The sequence below is a fragment of the Stenella coeruleoalba genome (assembly GCF_951394435.1).
Source record: "Stenella coeruleoalba genome assembly, chromosome: 16".
NCBI lineage: Eukaryota > Metazoa > Chordata > Mammalia > Artiodactyla > Delphinidae > Stenella > Stenella coeruleoalba.
In genome coordinates, this window is record NC_137162.1 from 61,762,561 (window position 1) to 61,783,340 (window position 20,780).

At 53.9% G+C, this 20,780-nt stretch overlaps 1 protein-coding gene across 4 annotated transcripts in view; it reads right to left on the reverse strand.

The window, feature by feature from the left end:
- PALD1 (phosphatase domain containing paladin 1) overlaps positions 1-20,780 on the reverse strand; it is an 84,885-nt gene that overhangs the window by 40,337 nt on the left and 23,768 nt on the right. For 3 of the 4 annotated variants that reach the window (XM_079900553.1, XM_079900550.1, XM_079900552.1), the window contains exons 2-5: positions 6,460-6,673; positions 3,350-3,452; positions 1,861-2,040; positions 608-772 (exon numbers count right to left, since the gene is read on the reverse strand). In XM_079900553.1, the coding sequence (XP_079756679.1) occupies positions 608-772; positions 1,861-2,040; positions 3,350-3,452; positions 6,460-6,644 (633 nt within the window). In that variant the 5' untranslated portion in view covers positions 6,645-6,673. The remainder of the gene's footprint in view (positions 1-607; positions 773-1,860; positions 2,041-3,349; positions 3,453-6,459; positions 6,674-20,780) is intronic. The other variant, XM_079900551.1, reaches the window with a different exon arrangement.

Sequence of the window (20,780 nt, forward strand, 5' to 3'; positions counted from 1 at the left end):
GGAAGGGCTTGGCCCGGTGGGCAGCAGGAATTGGCTAAACCGCCAGACTGAAGGACAGGAGGAAGGTCGGTCAGCTGGGAGCTAGAGGGGAGAAAGCCTGAGCTGCGGCCTCCGTTCCGCCCGGGATGTCCCAGGGGAGGTAGGGGATGCCATGACCCCCACACACTCTTTACACACCTCTGGGCGCATCAACAGCCTCAGAGACCCTGACAAACCTCCCAGCTGTGAAGGAGGAGGACAGAAGAACCTCAGAAACAGAGGTGCATGGAGAGAAGTGACCCAGCCCAGGCCTCACAGCTCACAGGAGGCTGAACTTGTCCTGGGGCTTTCAGTCTAGTGCTCTTTCCCCTCCACCAGACCCTTTTCTAAATAATGGTGCTGAGTTTGGAGGAGAAAAGCAGGGTGGGAAAGGGGCAGAGGCAAGCAGAGCCGAGAAGAGAAGTCCTTCCCCAGGCTGCCCGGGGCCAGCGTTGCAGCAGCCATTCACCCAAGCAGGGCAGAAAAGTGAGCGCGTGTGTGCCAGTGAGAGCAAAGCGGGGCTGGGGCTCAACCCAGCTGTCCAAAGCCTACCGGGGGGCGGCCTCCCACCTGCACCGCTGGCCCTCACCTCCTTCCGGATGGCCAGCTCCAAGCGCTCCACCTGGACCCCGGGTCCGAGGCCCTGGAGGTTCTCATGAAGACTCTGCTTGTCTCGAGGCGTGTAGGGCACAAAGTCCTCATCAGCACGCAGAAACAGCACGGGCTCCTCCCGCACGCAGAAGATGACGCACTCCTGCCGGGAACCCAAGAAGGAAGGAAGCGTCACCGCTCCCCCACCTCGGGGCCTCCGAGCTAGCCGCTCCCCCTCATCCCGGGCCCATCGCCCCACTCTGCCCCTGCAACCTGAATCCTACCCCAGAAGCAAAGCTCAGTCCCAAGGCCACCGGCTCCTGACCCCCCTCCTCTCAGGGCCAAGAGCCCTTGATCTGAATCTCGTGGTGTTAACTCCTGCCCTGGATTAACGTTATCAGTGAATACATCTTTCTCCCTTTGTGGACTACAGGTTCCTTGCGGGTAGAATCGTGTCCTTGTCATTGTCGTGTCCCCACAATTCCTAGCGCAGAGCCCTAGGTAAATCAAGCGCTTGATAAACATCAGCTGAAGAAGCCAATGCCCACCACCACCACGTAATCATGCATTCACTGAGCACCGTACAGACAGAGGGAGATGTGTGGGCAGGCCCCGCCCTGCAGAACTTGCTGGGAAGGTGGGATCCGTGCTCAGCTAACACCCCCTCCCCACTCTGGTTCACTAAGGACTCTCCATCTTAACCCAGGTCAAATCACACTCGGCTGCCCGCCGTAAGCCTGCAATCACAGTGGACACTCATCCTCTGTCCTGGAGACACTCAAAACCCCACCTCCACATCAGGCAGGAGAGAGGAGGCATGTAAAGCAGGCGCGTGGAGTCCAGGGGTCTAGGTTTGTGTCGTGGGACACCACTCAGGGGCTGTGTCACTTATCCTCTCTGGGCCTCAGTTTCCTCCTCTGCAAAATGGGAGAATAACTGCCTCATAGGACTGACATGGGGACGTAAGTGTTAGCTGTGATCATCATCCTGTGGGGTGTATAAGGGGCTTCTGACCTTGGGACTCCCATGTCCACACAGGACACTGCAATAAACATTCACCCAGAATTTCCCAGTCATGCTGACCACAGTGACCATAATGGCACTGAAGGCCTGGCAGGGCCTGGTCCTGGTCACCAGTCACCCTCCTTATGATATGGCCAGGCCCCTCCAGAGCCTCTGAAGTTGCCCCTCCTGGAACCCCTTTCCCCAGATTTGGGGGCTAGCCCCTGCATGGGAAATGGCCATGCTTACCCTGTGTCCGTCCTTCTGGAGTTTCTGAAGCACCCGCCTGAATCCTGAGAGGCTGGGCTGCCCCATGCCGAACACGGTGAGCCCGCCCCGCACCTGCCGGAAGTTGGGGGCCCCACAGCTCTGCAAAGTGCCCAGCACGTCCATCTTCTCTGCAACATCCCGCACCAGGAAGTAGCGGCCCTGGCAGGGGGAGAGCCACAGGTGGTCACTCAGATGACTCAGGGATGTCTTCTACAAACAGGGCTCTGTCCCAGGCCCCAGGGGATAGGGAGCAGGGAGAGGGGGCGGGGGACATGGTCCTCGAGTTGTCTGCTGACTCGTGGAAAAAGTAGACAAAATACATGACTATCCGTGATGCCAGGAGGAGTGTCGTACAGTGTGGGAAAAGGAAAGGTAACTCCTCCTGAGGGGGAATCCAAAAAGGCTTCATGCAGGAAGTGGCATCTGAGCCTGGCCTTGAAGAAGGAGAGCAGGGAGAGGTACTCCAGGGACAAGAAACAGAAGACCAAAGCCGCCTCTAGGGTGGGCCTGCAGCTCCCCGGGCACACAGCAAACATCTCTCCTACCCAGAGGAAGCTCATGGAAAAGGGGCTCGAGTAGGGAGTCACAGCTGGGGCACCAAGAACCAACCAGGAGAAAACTGCTAGCCACTTCCTAGAGGCCTGCGGCTCTGGGAATGGGCAGGTTTCTCCCCTCCCCAGCTGGGGAGGCAGTGACTACAGAGAAAAGAGGAAAACACTACTCAGGGATCAGGTGAAAGCAGGAGGAACCGGAAGACACATTCCTGGGCAAAAAGGAACCATGAGGTCATCTCATCCACCTGTTCACCCATCTACCCGTCCACTGCCACCTCCTACCCGGACCCTCTTTCAACAAATACAGTTTAATCATCATGATTATCATTCATTCATTCATTCATTCACTATTTATTGAGCACCTACATTATACCCAAGCACTGTTCTAGGGCCTGGGGCTACAGCAGTGAACAAGACACATGAAAAGTCATCTGCCCTTGTAGACTTTACTTTCCAGGGGATATTTAAGGCAAAAAAAAAAAAAAGATACAAAGACAGATAGATAGATGTACATGTACATGTACATCTCTCTACATTCCAGAGAAGTCCTGAAACTTCAAAAGAGAATGGGATGGAGAGCCTGCAGGGAGCCGTCTGGGGTCCCAAGTCCTTCAGGCTCCCTTCTCTGTTCTCCCTGGTGCTCCGAGAGAGAGGTGTGGGCAGGCTGGGGGCCAGGCAGGGGACAGATGGGGACAGAAGAGCAGGGGGCTCCACAGGGCAGGAGGAACGGGGCCCAGGAAACCAGGGGGTGAGAGGAAGTGGGATCAGGACCCCAGAGGGTGGGGTGAGGCAGTGAAGCAGAGAAGGGGGACAGTGTGGAAAGCAGGAGGAGATTAGGGAGGGAGCCTGTGAGGAAGGAGGGCAAGAGGGTGGGAGAGGCCGCAAGGGGGAGAGAGGGGCAGGCCCAACCTCACCTGCACCAGGTAGTGCTCTGGGGTGGCATCTGAGAGCCGGCCCAGCGTGTAATGGGCTTTGAGCAGCTCATCGTGGATCTGGAACTCCTCCTTGCAGTTGTACCTGCCAGGGGCAGAATGGAGACTGAGTCAGGCAACCTCCGCGGCCAGTATCCGCTCCACCCTCACCAGGCCTACGGCAGGGCCACCCCGTCCCACCCACGCATTTATGATAAAGGCTGCCCACTGTCCCCCAATAGCCACTCTCTCCTTCTTCCTCAGCTACAGTACCCTGGAATTGTGACTGGGACATCCAGCTGAAGACTACATGTTCCAGCCTCCCTTGCAGCTAGTGTGATCATGTGATTCAGTTTGGGCCAATGGGATGTGAGGAGAAGTGATGTGTGCAACTTCTGGGCCATCCCCTTAAAGAGAAGATGTGTGCCCTCTACCCTTCCCTCCTTCTCCCTGTCTAGCATCCAGAAATGATGGCAGGAAGTAGATGCTGATGATGGTGGGGCAACAAGAGAAGAGGAGCCTGACTGATCATGGAGCAGCCATGTCAGCCTGGAGCACCTCCTGGACTTTTGTGTAGACAGAAGCTTCTGTCTTGTTTAAGGCCTCCTTAAACAAGGCTTAACAAGGACCATCCCAGACGGTCCCTCCATCAGATTGTCTCTGAGAACAACCCCACACTGACAACCCCCTAGCACAGTGCAGTGGTTCAGGACCCAGGCTTTGGGGCCACGTGGCCTGGGTATGACTCCAACTCCACCGCTCAGTAACTCCATGGCTTTGGAATTACTTGCTCTATAGCTCCGTTTCCAGTAATTGCAACCTCCTAAGGGCTGCTGTGAGAAGACAATGCGCTAATGAAGTAAGTGCTTAGCCCAGTGCCTCAAAGACTGTGATCATTTAGTAATCTAACTACAATTACTAGCAGTAGTTCTGCCTCCACACAGGGCCATTTCAAACAAAACCCACAGCTTTCTGTAGATGCTAAACCAGGCGGAGCGCTGTGCACTCAAGACCCAACAAGGTTCTGTGCTGATTATAACAATGAATAAGACACAGCCTCCCAGAGCTCATGATCTGGGGTCTGAGCCTCTTTACAAAAGGAAAGGCAGGGTGGGGGAATGACTGGGGTGGGGAGCACTAGACAGGAGTCCACAGACCTGGGCTCCCCGGCCAGCTCTGCCTCCATCACACGGGACCCGTGGCGAGCAAACCCTTCTGCCTCCTGAGACTCAGTTTCTGTGTCAGGATCAGTTTTCACATCTGATCTAATAGCTATCAGATCAGGAGTGAGCAAACCTTTCCTATAAAGGACCAGATAGTAAATACTTTAGGCTTTGTGGGCCACGCAGTCAGCTGCAACTACTCAACTCTGCCGTTGCAGCCTTAAGCGTCTGCTGACAATACGCAAATGAGCGGGAATGGCAGTGTCCCGACGAACACTTATTGAACTCTTATTTACCGAAACAGGAGATGGGCCTGAAGGATATGGTTTGCCAGCCGCTGTACTGGATGATCTTCTAAGGTCCCTTGAACCTCAAACAAGCTACAACCCAAGGATCACTGGGTCACAGCTGGCTCCAGGGAGCACACAGTCTCACTACAGAGGAGTTTTGCAGCAGACCGGTGACTGTCCTGAGCCACACCACGCTTAAATATTTTGAATGTCATCCCCACATATCCTGATAAGGAAACTGAGGCCCCGAGAGGGAAAAGTATCTGCCCACGGTCACGGAGCAGGACAGAGGCAGAGCCAGGCCCAGGACACGAGGTTCCAACACTGTGCTCAAGACCCGAACCTAGTTTTGTCATCTGCTAGTCAAAAGACTATATATCAAGTCCCTTTTTTCTTTTTTTAATAAATTTATTTTCTTTTTTTTTATTGCTGGCTGTGTTGGGTCTTCATTGCTTCGTGCAGACTTTCTCTCCTTGTGGCGAGCGGGGGCTGCTCTTTGTTGTGGTCCGCGGGCTTCTCATTGCGGTGGCTTCTCTTGTTGTGGAGCACAGGCTCCAGGTGCACGGGCTTCAGTAGTTGTGGCACATGGGCTTCAGTACTTGTGGCTCGTGGGCTCTAGAGCGCAGGCTCAGTAGCTGTGGCGCACGGGCTTAGTTGCTCCGCGGCATGTGGGATCTTCCCGGACCAGGACTCGAACCCATGTCCCCTGCATTGGCAGGCAGATTCTTAACCACTGAGCCACCAGGAAAGCCCTCAAGTCCCTTTTATTTAACATCTCTTTTCCTCCCCTTATCATGAGCACAGTAACGTATTATGCCTACAATTTTCCTGTCAGGCCCCAAAGGCAACAGGCCGGATTTATCATTCCCACTCCTCAGGTTTCCTTATACAGAAGGCCCCATCTGCGAACTCTCTGCCAAACATCTCTGCGTGGAACACATTTAATTCTTAGCTCGTCATGTCCCACTTCCTCCATCCTGGAGGGGTCCAGAGGCAGGGAAGCTCGGTGGGCAGATATGATGTAAGACAAGGCTTCCTGACTCACCAGGAGACGCATCCAATGCCCCTTCTGTCTCCCTGGCCTCAGGCTCCCAGCACCCACTCCTTCCCTGGGCCCACATGACGCATGCAGTGTGTCCAGGTCTCTCAAAATATGGGGCCAGAACAAACCCTCAGCCCCCTCTGGGAATGTCCTTGAAGGGCCTAATTAGGAGAGTTGACCAACAGCTTCCAGCTTTTTCAGCCCAAGGCCCTTTAATGGCCCGGTGTTAACCTCAGTTTCGAACCATAATTACAGGTTGTGGGGGGTGAAAAGAATCGACATTTTATGCATCTAAGAATATAAACTTCCTTTGAAAACATCAGCCAAAAATTACTCTCAAAAGGGTGTCCCCCCCTCCCCCAGCCACTCTTCCCTCTCCACACTCCCTGGCACTGTGACGTGGCAAGTAATATGGGCTAAGAGACCCGCGACAGACGCTGGCTCTGCCACCCACTTCCTGTGTGACTCCAGACAAACTGCTTAACCCCTCTGGGCCTCAGTATCTTCATCTACGAAAGCAGTTTGGAGACTCTGAAGTGCTGTATGCCACCACCCCTCCAGGCAGCTCCCCCCAGACATGTCTTCCGGGGACACGGTCACACTCGTCCTGCCACTCACGTGATCACGACGGGGGCCACCTTGTTGGGGATGATGGACTTGGCCTTACTGTTGTGCAAGCCCGTGGTCTGGAAGGAGTGGACACTGAGCGAGGGCCGACCATCCATCGTGCCACCGTTCTGGAGGCCCTCAAAGGGGGCGCTGGCTGAGACTGTCTGCTGGGCTGTGCTGGCCGTTGTACCCATAGTCTGCCGGCAGCCTCAGGACCCAAGACCTGTGGGGTAAGAGGTCACGGAGGGGGTAGGAAAAGCCACAGCAGGAAGGGACCCAGCCCACCCACCATCCCTACCCTGTGAACAGATACACAGTCTGAGGCCCATGAGAGGGCCAGCTCACCCTGCAGCTGGAGACAGAGGGTGGGTTTGCTGCCTCCAAGCCGGTGCCCAGCAAAGCACAGGTTCGCGGAGCACCTACTGTGTGCCTGGCCCCCTGCTGCTGCCTTGGGGGAGTTATGGACATGGAGAGTCAAGAAGATGTAGCCCCCTGACCCCTTACAGCTTATACTCCCCTAGTGAAGATAAGACAGTTAGGAAGGGGTTAACCATCTCCATCAGGGCAGGACCTAGGGCTCCAAGTAATTGAGTCAGCCCACGTGGAGGCCAAGCCCTGTAGACTGGGAGAGGGAGGAGGCCTTCACCAGAGGGAGAATCAGAACCAGAACCAGAACCAGAGGCAGAGGGAAGTCTGGAGACAGATTTGAAGGATTTGGATGGGAACAGGACGCAGGAGGATATTCTAGCCGTGAATGTCACAAAACGAGGCCAGGGAAGTCCAGATTGGGTGAGTTCTCAGAAGATCAAGGGTTCAACAAAAGCACCAGGCCCCTGAACTCTCCATCAATAACCTCAACACCATCAACATCGCAACAGCCGAAGCTTTTGCCCAGCATCCGGCATGCCAGGCATCCTTGAGGACTCCCAATTCCTCTCACAGGCCTCTCTCCTAGGGAAATATTGATAGTTAAGGATGCACATAACTGAGTGGGCTACAAGGGTGTTTTGTTGATCACAATGTTACTTATAGTAACAAAACACTGGGAACAGCCTGCAACGGGATTTGCTGAATAAATTACGGGGTATCTCTAAGGTGGAATGTTAAACAGCCTTAAAAATACCTTACTGACTGCTGTGGAAAGATATCTAGCAACCAGGAATGGAAGGAGCAGGCTGCAAAGCAAGTACAGGCTATAATCTCATTTTAATGCATGAACATGTAGCAGGAGAAAAATCCGGGAGGAGGCACAGGAAGATGCTAACCGAGTCAACACCTGGTGATGAGATTATAGACAATTTTTATTTTCTCCTTTTTCCTTATCTGCGTTTTCTGATTTTTCTCCTCTGAACACTGGGTAATAACATCTATTTAAAACAAATAAAAAGAATGGCTGGGGAAGCAGGCCAGGAGAGCTGCTAAGAGCTGGTAGAGGGTGTGGGGAGGACTGGCTCAGGCATCCAAGAACCAGGCCCGCTGGGAAGGGAAGGGGCTGGGAATTCCACACAGACCCAAGAGAGGGGGTGAGAGACGTGGGAGACAGAGGCTCAAAGAACTTTCTGAGAGCCCAGCAGCAGCTGGCCCCATGTGGCGCTGACGGACCAGGATCTGGAGGGGGAGGGAGCGACCTGCCCGGCCAGCCCCCACCCCCGACCCGCACCCTGAGATACTTCCCCTCTGAGAACACAGAGGCCATAAGCAGTCTTTAGAACCTGACGACTCCCCTCCGCTCCCCAAGCTGCCCTCAGCCTGGCATGGGCTGTCCCCCCTCAGGCAGCAGGGACTACCTGTCCCCCACCATCCACGCTCCGCCCACGCCCTCTCATAAGCAGCAGCGGCACCTCAGGCAGTGGATGGTGGGGTCAGGGGTCAGCATGAAACCGGGGCAGCAGGTCAGTCTGAAGGCTGAGCTCACTGCGCCCTCTCCCCTCCCAGATCCCGAGTCAGAGCTCCTGGTCCCAAGGAGGGCGCTCCCAGGGCCTCCCCCGGCTGTGCCCTCAGGCTCCGCCTTCCCAGAGCCACCTAGACAGAATGGCTACTCATTCCATCCCTCGCAGCACGCCAAACCACCCCCTCTCCCTCTCCAGTCTGGAAAGGGTTCCCCACCTCTCTACGGCCCAGCCGTGTCACCCTTGACAACTCCCAGCAGCTGTGTGACAGCTCTGCTAACACGCTAACCGAATGTTTTTGTAAGAGCCTCATCATGACTCTCCACACCCGGTCCGATCTCTCACTCTCTTTTTTTTTTTCTTGGTAGAAGGTGGAAGGAATGAGCCTCTGTTTCCAAACAGAAACAGAGGCGCTCAGAGCGGGTGAGGGGCTCCACAGCGGACCCCCAGCTGACCATCAGCAGAGCCAGAACCTTCTCTCCGCTTCGCCTGCCACAGCAGGCCCCCAACATGGCTCACCAACTTTCCCTAGACCCCTCTTCAGCAGCCTGGGCCAAGGAGGCATGGGTGGGAAGAGCCTCCTCCAAGAACAGGGAGGCTGTCCCAAAGGAGGGAGTGACGGACAGGACATGGGAAGGGCCTGCAGGAGGCAACAGCTGCCTACAGCTGCCAGGCCAAGGCCGGGCCCTGCTCCCACGGGGCTGGGCCAGGACTGGCACCTCCATCTCGCCTGCCCCTCGCCTCCCCCAAAGCTCCAGCTCCTGCCTTCTTCCTCTCTCGAGGGCTCCACAGGCGGTGACAGGCCCCAGCCGGCCCCTGTAAGGACAGCCTGGAGACAATACAGATGTGCACAGCTGCAGGCTTGGGGGAAAGACCGTATCGTCTGAAAGTTGACCTGTCTCCAAAATGTCTAGAGGAGGGGGAAACCCTGGGATTCCCAGGCTTCTCACTCTGCAACTCTCCCCCTGAAGCCTCTCCACCCCACCTAGAGTGAGCCTCGCCAGCAAAGGACCCTTCATCCTGTTAGCCACGTGCTGTGGGGCCTTGGGCACCTTACTTCTCCCGTCTGGGCCTCAGCAGCCCCAGCCATAGAGTGACGGCGAAGGATGGAACAGTCGGAAGGCCCCTTCCACATGGATCTAGGCAGTCCTAGTGGTGATACCACTGCTGTCCACTGCCAGGGCCAGGGGTCAGCAAGGGCACACATGTAGGTGGGATCCCTAGTGCTCAAACCTCCACTGGGGGGAGAATCGGGGTAGACCAGGATGAGGCTAGATAGTAAGATGGGGGGGGGTGTCTATGAGCCTGGATGGTTTTGCAAACAATTAGGCCTTATTTTCCTAACTTCTAACTAAAAGCTAACATCTCCTTAACCACACGTGAAGGCCACTCCTGCTGTGTCGCAAAGCCCAGGACATACTCATCACTAAGCTCAGAGACGTGTTCACATCACACAGCAGCCGTGCAGGTATCTGGAAACGTGGCTTGCGCTCATCACTCCCTTCACACCACTGTAATTATCAGACCTGGGTCCCCTGCCCCCCAGGTCTCGGGTGACAGGACCGGCCAACTCTGGGCAACTCTGCGCCTCGTGGTCTTGATCCCCCAGAGCGGGATCCAGATTCTCACAACCGCCTTTCTCTCAACAAGCGTGGAGAATGTGACGATCCCAGCGAGAAGCCTAGCCTCACCTTACGAAGCCAGCTGGAAAGAAGCTGCCGTGCCATTTGCAAAACGGGGTTCTCCACACTTGGGACCATCGAACCAATCGCAAATGCCTGCATGTCCATCATGCTGGACACATGCCCTCAAAGGCACACCCCAGATGAATGTCCCCATCAAAGCCAAGCAACAGCAGCCTTGACGCTGGTGTGTCTTTAAAAAAATAAAATTTAACCTTAACTCACTTAATGGATTATCTGGTTAACGCAAGAGTATCTAAGGACACGTATTACTACATCACAAGTTTGTGTTTTAGTATTTTGATAGCACTCTCAATAAAATTTACTCCCTCTGTAATCCCAACTATTTAATTTGTGCATTTAAAAACATCATTCCGAGAAGGGATCTGTGAGCTTCTGCCATCCTGCTACAGGGGCTCTTGGCAAATAAAAAAGGGAACCACTGCTTTAAGGGAACACCAAGCCCCACCAAATACAGGCCCCTTCCACGTCTCTCCTTTGCCTCTGTGTGTGTTAACATTTCAAAGCACCTACTAAGTGCCAGGCACCATGCTGGGTGCTTTACAACATATGGTGCCCCCTGCACACAACCCTATAAGGTTCAGGCCTCACTGTGTCCATTTCAGGTGAGGACGGCTGGCCTTTGCTAAGTGGCAGCATAAGCTTGCCTCCCTGCCTCTTCACAGCTGACCCTGACAGCAAGAACACCCCACACACTCTCCCCTCCCTCTTGGACCTGCTTGACCGCCACTCAGGGACCTTAGGGACCCCCATCCACTCCACTCTCTGCCAGGGCACCCAGACATGACCTCCTAGAGGGGAAGAGAGACGCACAGTCTCCCATGCAGGGAGCGAGGACTGCAGACTCCATTTCACCCACAAAAGGCCTCAGTGACCAGCTAAGAAGCCACAGAATCATCTGGGCTGCAGTTACAACAGCATTTGAGAAAGTTCCACACATGGACATGCCACCCTCCTGCCTCTGGGCAACCACACAGCAGTCAGTCCCGAGAGAAAAGCAACCACCCTACGGAATCTTTCACAGAGAGGTGACCTCATTTCTCCAAGAAGAACCAAACTTCAGGAGCTGGAATCTTAGCTCCAAGTCATCAACTAACTGCCCGATGCTACCGCACAAACATCCAGCTTGCCGGAGCAGTGAGCCTCTCGTCAACGGCTGTATTCAAGCCAAGGGGATGCTGCAGACAACCATCCTGGGTCCTAGATTGGGGATGACAGACAAGAGGTTCTACAGCTGAGTCCTAAGGCCCTGGACCTAAACATCGCAGGAGCCCAAGTCCATTTCTTTTCACATGATTCTTGGTAGAAGTGAGTGATGATTCCATCACCATGCTGGTGTCAGTTTCCCCATCTCTGATCCAAAGCTCACAGTCCCCCGTCTCCCACGTCTTCTGTCCTGGTCATGGAACAGCAGCCATGGCCTCCAGCTTGTCAAACCCTATGGACTTGGAAACGATGAATGGTGGCTTTTCCAAAGCAGAGTCTGGCTCCTCCAACTGAAGCAGAAAGCTGGACATCTGCTCCTGACCCAGCCACCACCCTGCCCCATCCCTTTCTCCAGCCATTCCTGCCTGCCAGACCCTCTTGCAAAATCCCAAGTCCTGCCTTAGGGAATGCTGTGATCACAGGAACTTCCACAAATGGCTGTCACCAAGGCCCCCAAAAGCAGAGATTCAGAGCTGGCTACACCCCTGGAGGTCACCTAGTCCAACCTTCTCTTTCTACAGATGAGGAAACTGAGGTCCAGAGAGGGAAAGTGATTGAGCTCCAAGTCATAAGGGAAGAGGTCATAAGGACGAAACTGGGACGCAGGGCTCCTGCCTCCCAACTCCAGGCCCCCTGGCTAGGCCATGCTGACTCTGGCCTGAGGCAAGGGGAAGCTTTTGCTGAGAGTGCAGGAAGATTGATTTGAGCAGACATTGTACCGCTGGCCAAATCAGGGGGTGTTGGTCAAGTATGTGATTCCTATGCCTACCTTGGGTGAGCAGGAAGGGGAGGGTCTAAACAGGATGCCTGAGATAGCCAGTGACCCTGAGTGTTGACCCAGAGGGACGCCAGGAGGGCCAGTGGGTGCACCTCTGATTGCAAAGCATTTGACGTATATTATCTCATTTAATCCCGACCAAAAAAAGAGATGCCAACTCTTACAACTCAATATTAAGTTAACCAAAAATCCAATTTACAATGGCAAAAGATTTAAAGGTACATACGGATGCCAAATAAGCATATAAAAGATGTTCAGCATCTTATGTCATCAGCAAAATGCACTAGAATGACAATTTTGTTTTTCTCTTTCTGGCTGCACCGCGCAGCATATGGGATCTTAGTTCCCTGACCAGGGATTGAACCCGTACCCCCTGCAGTAGAAGCATGGAGTCTTAATCACTAGACTGCCAGGAAAGTCCCATAGAATGACAAATTTTAAAAGACCAACAACATCAAGTGTTGGTAAGGTTGTGGAAGAACTGGAGACCCGGTGCTTACGTGTAACATCGCACAGCCACTTTGGAAGACAGCTTTGTGGTTTCTTACAAATTTAAACACACAATTACCATATGACTCAGCAATTCTACTCTCAGGCAACTAACTACCCAAGAGAAATGAAACCATGTCCAGAAAAAGGCTTGTACACAGCAGCATTATTCACTGTAGCCCCAAACTGAAATCAACTCACATGTCCATCAACTGGTGAACAGATGAAAACAATGTGAAAAACGTGCACATTTATACAATGAAATACTACTCGGCAATAAAAAAGGAACAAGTTACTGATATACACATGACATGGGATGAACCTCAGAAACATCATAGTAAGAGAAACAAGCAGGCCCTGGACACTTCAAACTGTATGGTTCCATTTATATGACATCTGAGAAAAGGCAAAACTACAGGGGCAGAAAACAGATCAATGGCTGTCAGGGACAGGGGAGTCGACCGCACAGGGGCTCGAGGGCACCTTTAGGGGACAGAATTGCTCTATGTATTGAATGTGGTGATTATACAACTACATACATTTGCCAGTGGTGAACCGTACACTTAAAATGGGTGAATTCTGGGCTTCCCTGGTGGCGCAGTGGTTGAGAGTCCCCCTGCCAATGCAGAGGACACGGGTTCGTGCCCCGATCCGGGAGGATCCCACATGTCGCAGAGCGGCTGGGCCCATGAGCCATGGCCGCTGAGTCTGTGCGTCCGGAGCTTGTGCTCCGCAACGGGAGAGGCCACAGCAGTGAGAGGCCCGCGTACCGCAAAAAAAAAAAAAAAGGGTGAATTCTGTCTATGAAGTTGGCCTAAATAAATCTGTTAAAAACAAAAGGAGCTCGCCCCCCTCGTCACACCTTCCTCCTTAGCTCCACAACTCACCCACTGTGCAACCTCAGCCAAGCTACCTCGCTGGACTTCAGTTGCCACATCAGTGAAATGGGGACAACAGGAGTACCTCCCCTGAGGGCTTGCTATGAAGGTTCAACAACACAGCTGACCCTTCAACAACACGGGGGTTAGGGGCGTTGACCCTCCGGGGAGTCTAAGATCCGTACCCGCAGTTCCGTGTACCTGGATCCAACCAACCACAGATCATGCAGTAGCTATCTATTGAAAAACAATCACGTATAAGTGGACCCGCACAGTTCAAACCTGTGTTGTTCAAGGGTCCACTGTGTAACTATAAAAGTCCTCAGAACAGGGCCTGATCAGTGAGTCCTCCTTAAAAATCAGCTGTTATCATGCACTGCAGAGGTGGGGGCAGGGATCAATCAGACTCTGGAGCTGGGCTGTGCGATACAGTAACCACCACTGCACTGGCTGCTGAGCCCGTGCAACGTGGCTGATCCACACTGGGGTGTGCTGCAAGTGTAAAACACACACTGGATTCAAAGACGCAGTACAAAACAAGGTGAAATATCTCATTAACAATTTATTATGTTGATTATATGTCAAAATGATCATATTTTGATATACTGGGATTAAATAATACATGTTACTAAAATTAAGTTCACCTATTTCTTTTTTACTTTTTTATGTGGCCAGTTAAAATGACACGTGGTGAAACTAACACAACATTGCAAACCAACTATACTTCAATTAAAAAAACACGTGGCTCACTTTATACAGGCATCCCCCATTTTTTGAAAGTTTGCTTTATGCCACTTTGCTTTTATGAAAGACCTACATTAGTAACTGTTTCTGCTCACCAAGAGAAATCTGAAGAGGATTTTGCTTTTACCACAAAAAAAAAAAGGGGGGAAAGAAAACTAGTGTTGAGCGTTTGTTTTGCAGGAGCCGTTACAGGGGCCACGCACCCCTCGCCAAGCTCCTTCCCAGGAACCACTCTCAACATCTCAGCAGCAAGCCCAGAGGTTTGAACTGCGTCGGTGAGCATCTGTGCTTTATCCAACTTATTTTGTGCATTGTTAGCCAGTGCACTTGTCCTAAGGTAACTGTTTCTCCGCTGGATGCCATTTCAGCTAACAAAGCTTCCACAGGAACGCTCTACCTTCGGATAGCGGGGAAACCTGTACTCCTGTCAGACAGTGATGCTGAGTGTCAAGTCCTCCGTGGTCCTTGAGGGCCGCCCTCGGCAGCTCAGGGTCCTCAGAGCTGAGCCCAATGCCTGCTGCAGGCAAGAACTTAAAACCCTCTGTTTGAGGAGTGAGGAAACCCCAGGAAGGCAGTGGCAGCATTTCCATTTAACAGATAGAAAGTGAGAACTCCCCAACACCCTCACACCTAGCTGGGGGATCCAGTGGTTTCATGGACTCTGGGGCCGAAATCTGGCTGATCCCGATCTTCTCATCTCTACCACGTATTAGTCCTGTGGCACATGCTTAACTTCTCTGAGTCTCGGTTTCCCCAACTATAAACTGGGGACCATAAATCTACCTCCCTAATTGGATCGTACAGGAATGAAACAAGTGAATGTGTGTTTAGGGCAACACCCACCCAGCCCAAACACAGCAAGGGCGCGACTCACCAGCAGCCCTTCATATCCCCCCAGGCCCCACTCTGCCTGCACTCTCTCCCCACCTTCTCCACATCCCCCCCCTGCAACCACTGACTGGTACCAGATCTAAACCTCCCAGACACTCCCAGGCCAGGGCCAGGGCCGTGCCCAGACACTGCCTATAAAAGGAATGGTCTGAGGGAATAAGTGGGCTCAGCAATCCCCTGGCTCTCATCCCGGGCAAACAACAGGGCCGAGTGGGGCTGGGCCGCAGCAGCTGTAGTAACACAGAATTCCAAGTCCCTCCGTTTCACTCTGCCCGGTGAGCCACCTAGGAAGATTTCCGTCTGCTTCTGGTCTTAATCAAGAACCAATAGAGCCTAGCTCTGCTCTGGGGCCTTGGGCAAGTCCTCTGCCTGCTCTGAAAGCCCACCCACAGATGAACGGGTTCGCACCCCTAGTCGGTCCAACTGCTCTGCCACCACTGGTCACTGGCCCCTGCCTAGAGTGACTGCAGCAGCCTCCAGGAGTCTCTCTCCTTCCCTCCGGAAGGATGGATGACCCCTGCAATCCATCCTCCATGCAGCAGCCAGAAGCATCTCTGAAGTCCTAAATCACATCGTTGGCCCTGCTTAGCTGTTTCCTCTTCTGCAAAGTGGGAGCCATAAACCCTGTGTCGCCTCCCTCGAGGGCTGTTGTCAGTTGCAGAGACGGAAAAACCACAAAGACACAAAAAGCCCCACCAGACTGTAGGAATGGAAGGATTATCACGGGAACACCGACGATCACGGGCAGAGGGCGCTCGGGTGGAGGTCATGTCATTTCCTTCCATCACACTGTAACATGCAAGCCCCTCAGCCCGGCGGACAGGCCCCCATCCCTCCCTTTGCTATGATGCCCCAGTCACTGGCCACGTCCTCCTCCTCCTTCCAACGCCCCAGACCCTCTCCTACTCATGAAAGCTTCTTACCCACTACCCCTCCCCCTGGAGCACTCTGCAGCTTGCTCACGTGGCTGCCCCTTCCCCTAGTCTTGGCTCAAACGTCCTTCCCCAGAAGCCTCTCTGAGGTCCTGGCGATGCAGTCTGTCCACACACACCCCTCAATTCTTCTCCAGCTTATGACCTCCTTTTATTTTTCAGCTGCCTCATTGATGGGATTATGTCTGTAGCAGCAGCCTCCCCGACTCCCCAAGAGCAGGACGGCGCCTAATTTGTCCACGCCATGGCCCCAGCACCAGAACAGTGACCGGGTCCCAGTAGATGCTCAGGAAATATTTCTGAGATGAACAGATGACAACCTGGGGGCATCTGCAGCTTTCAGGACTGACAGAAGAGCAAGCACCCGGCATCAAGGAGCAGGTCTCAGTGCACACGAGAGGGTGGGGGGAAGATGCTCCCACCCCGCACTTTCTCACCTGGACTGCCCTCCTCCCCCACATTCTACCCGCCCTTGGAAGTTAAAGCCCAGCTCCTCCAGGAAGCTCTCCCTGACTGACTACACACCCACCCCCATCCCTCAACTCCCACAGCACATTGTAAGCATCACAAAATGGGACATTCCACTGCATGCTGTTCCCAGCAGGGGCCATGCTGTGTCCTTCCTGGCTCTGTCCCACTGAGGGAGCCAGACACACAATTGCTGATGGAACAAATCAGCTCCATCACTTCACCTTCCCACCCTGCCCGGCTCCTTTTTGATGGGACCAAGGATGGCACCCAACAACAAGCAGGTACAAAAGGGGGAAGATGTTTAAACATAATGGTACTCATTCCTGACTGGGGGACTGAGTACGGTATTTATTTTCTTTTTTGCTTATCCATCACTTCTAAATTTCCTACAACGAACATGATTATTTTGGGAATGTTTTTAAGTGCGGTTATGTGTAATAGTTTCAAAGCTGGACAAAGATCACAGCTCTTCACCCAGTGCATCCCCCACCTTACCCTCCCCCAAGTCCCCCTGTGCTCCCTCGGCTCAGTGCCTTGGCCACCCTCTGCCTGTGGTCATCCATGTTCCCATGATAATCATTCCATTCCTGCAGCCTGGTGGAGCTTTTTGTGTCTTTGTGGTTTCTCTGTCTTTGCTGCTGACAACCACCTTCAAGGGGGGCGAGACAGGGTTTACGGCTCCCACTTTGCAGAGAGGAAACAGCTAAGCAGGGTCAGTGACGTGAATTTCCCCAGGCTACCTGGCTTAGTAGAAGCAGAGTTCTGGTTTCTGCGCGTAGCCCCTCACCTCATGTCTCTGGTGGTCACCCAGACCAATCCCTTTGCAACCGCTGCCCCTTAGCCTCCTTCTTTTTAAAATTAGGACAAGATCCATTTTTTAAAAATAAAGCTGTCTGGGGTCTGAGATTGCAGGAGACCTTCACGAGCTACATTATATGTTTCTGAAGTGTTTTTAGATTTTCTAAACCAAAAAAAAAAAAAAGGTTAAAAATTAAAAACAGAAGGTGGATGAATGTTTGGAAATAGTGCCATGTGTTCATCAGGTGGGCTGCCTCCGTGAGCTGGGCCTGTGTTCCGGGCTTCAGCCTGCAAACCAGGGGGAGCCTCTGGAGGTGGGACGAAGGTGGGCAGAGTGACTGGGCGGCCAGCCGAGGAGCTGTGGAGAGTGGGGGCCAGTGTGGGGCAGCAGCAGAGCCAGGGGATCACCCTGCAGATGGACCCCTGGGCTGGGAGAAGCTGCAGGTGGCGCAGCAGGCCCCGCCCTCAGTGAAGGGGCAACAAGCCTCCCTCTCGGCTCACCTGACAGGCGGAGGGCAGAGAGGGGGCTCCTGCCTGCTCCGCGGCCAGCAAAGACCCTGGAACTTGTTACCAGGTGCTCCAGTGGGGCTGGGGGTTCCTGGAATTCAGGACCCTCGGGAAATAAAAGGGCCCTTTCCAGCACCCCTAGTTACCTGCTTCCAGGCCTGGGGAACCCCCCCATCTCTGGAGCTCCCCATGGTGGATCAGCTGTGCCTGATAGGAAGCTCTGCTTATATGGGATCTTGGACTGGGGACAGCACTTTCTCAGCACACCCCGACCCTCTGAGAAGAGGGAGGCCCACTTCCCTCATTCTGACCATGCCACGGGGCTGGCTCCAGCCCCCTGAAAGCCTTTCTCCCTCAGGCTCAGCCCCTGCTTCCCTTCCTGGCCTGAGGCGTGTGGCTTTCTGGTCCCAAGGCAGGACTGGTCTCCTCCTGAGCAATCTCCCTGGGTGAGACTCTGCTGCCCCCGAACCGCTGGCCCAGTTTCTCAGCCTGGTAACATCCTCAGGTTTGATCAAAATGCCCACAATGCCTTCATCCCCTCCCTCCCTCCGTCTCCACTAAACAAACCAGAGGAGGGACAGGGCAGCTAGCTGAGCACATGGCTGCCCACGGCCAGGACCACACTCCTTATCTCCCTTGCAGCTACCTGGGGCCAGGTGACTAATTCTAGCCGATGGGACATAAGGGGCAGTACGTGCCCTTGGCAAATTCCAGATCCTTCCTTATGAGCCCCCTTTGCCCCCTTCCTCCATCCCGCTGCCTGGAACATCGGCGCGATGGCTGACGGTTCAGAGCCGTCTTGAACTGCCAGCATGTGAAGCCACACCCCGGGAATCTGTGGAGCCGAACCACCACACCAGGCCTGGACCGCGAGACTCTGGGCTCGGACAGGACAGAGGAATGAACTTCCATCTCGTGTAAACCACTGTTATTTGGCTCTTCCTATTATTCACAGGCAAATCTAATCCTGACTAATGCACTCCGTCATATTTAGGGTTGGCCCTCAATGACCATACACCGCAAGGCACAACCTCCTTCTTTCCCCTTTCACAGCAGAACTGCTGGTCATGCTCGAGCAGCTCGATGCCAGGATCCAGTGAGCCCAGCCCTTGCTGGGGCCACGGCAGCTCACGAATACAGAAGACGCTATCCCTGGCCACCAGGGCCCACGAGTGCGGCTGAGGAGACGCCCACGCGTCACAGGATCATCAACTGACGGGCCGTGTGGTGCGGGAGCTTTCCCCGAGTCAGCTGTATAAATCTAGAAGGTTCCAAGCTGCTAAATGTTTGTTCTCCAGTGTAGGTAGACCCTTGGGCTCCATTCCTCCAAAAAGGTAGAGAGAAATCGCAGGAGTCTCCCCATCTGGAGTCTCTCTGTGTCCCTCTCGGGGGCCTTTCTGAGCAGGGGAACTCCCTAGAAAACAAGAAGGCATTATCTGGCTCGGAGGGACCCTGCCTGTAGGTTCTTTCAAGGATGAGCAGGAGGGGATTGTAGAAACCCCCAGGGAGGCGCCAGTCAACTCTGGGCAGGATATTCATCCTGCGCCTGAAAGAGCCTAAAGCCCGTGTCCATCTCAGATTGGGAGTAGGCGGAGGGCCCTGGGGAGAGCAGGGTTCAAAGTGTATGGACATGCTCACGTGCTCAGTGATGGTGCGCAAAGAAGCTGGGCATTTGGGCATTTTCAAGGTCAGCAGAAACCTAGCGCCTCCTGACACCACGCCCAGGACCCTGACCCTGCTGACACTCTCCTGGCTGCTTCCAGGGACTGGGCCCCAAAAGGCCAGTGGGAACTTGCGCTTGAACCCCAATTCTGACCTCCAGCAACGCCACAGGGACCCAAAGTATCATTTTAAGGAGCTGGGAAGAACCATGACCCAATTCTGGGATTTGTCCCCATCCCTCCCACCCCTGCGGCCTCCAGTCCAGACTCCCTTGCCTGGCCTTCAAGACCCCCGTTCCCACCCTCATCATCCCCTATTTACCCTGCACACCTCTGACATTCCAGGCAAAGCCAGGTCGCAGCTGCCCTACGGTGTGGAGTAGGAAAAGCCCCAGGAGATGTTTCCCTCCACACAGGCTCTCTGAGAGGCCCCAAGTTCAACACAGCCCTCTCTGGGCCACACTTGATATTTCTACCTGGGAAGTGAGCGAGCTGGACAAGATGGGTAGGACAACATTTGAGCAGCTCAATCCTTCGCACAAAATCAATCCTTCATGGAAGTCCAGTGTGTAAAACAGCCAGAAGCAGAGCTGCTGTGCTGCCAGCTCAGGAAGGGGGTTGCTGGGCTTCTTGCCCCCAGACCCACCGTGGGGCCCCTTCCTAGGGGAGCAGCTCCAGAGCTGCCGGCCAGAAACGCTCAAGGCCCTTTACTGCTTGGATCTCCCAGGACACATCCGGCCCTTCCCTGCCTCCATGTCTCTGCCCTCCTGGTCCAACAACCAGGAACACCATCCCCACCCTCACCCCATCCATCAACGTCCAGTGGAAATGTCCCCGTCCCCTCCAAACCTTCCAAAACGTAGCCTGTACCCCGCACAACCCTGACCTTGCGCCCACTGGCCCAGTGTTTGGAAAGTACATGCCTCATCTCCCCACTCTGGATCTGATGCTCCCTCGGGGCCTCCACAGGGTTGAACCCACAATAGTTGTATGTTCCTAATGTCATTTTACTAAACAAATTTCACATCCACTATCTCATTTCAGCTTCAGAACGACCCAATGAGAAAGGCAGAAGTGCAAGCTATTATGCCATTTAGCAGATGGAAAAACTGAGGCATGGAGAGTTTATTACATGACATAACAACACAGCCAGGGCTCTGGTTCGCAGCCTGGGCCCTGTGTACTGCATCATCCATGCATCCATCTACTCTTCCATTTTTCCCGTAGCCACCCTCACGTTCCCAAGAGACACCGGGAAGCTTAACCCAGGGACCCAGTAGAAGGCAGAGAACAAGCCGAATCCAGGGAAGAGTGCCCCTTCCAGGGCCACAGCCTCTCACACACCCCTGGCAGCCAGATGCCTGGGGTGGGTAACAATGGAGC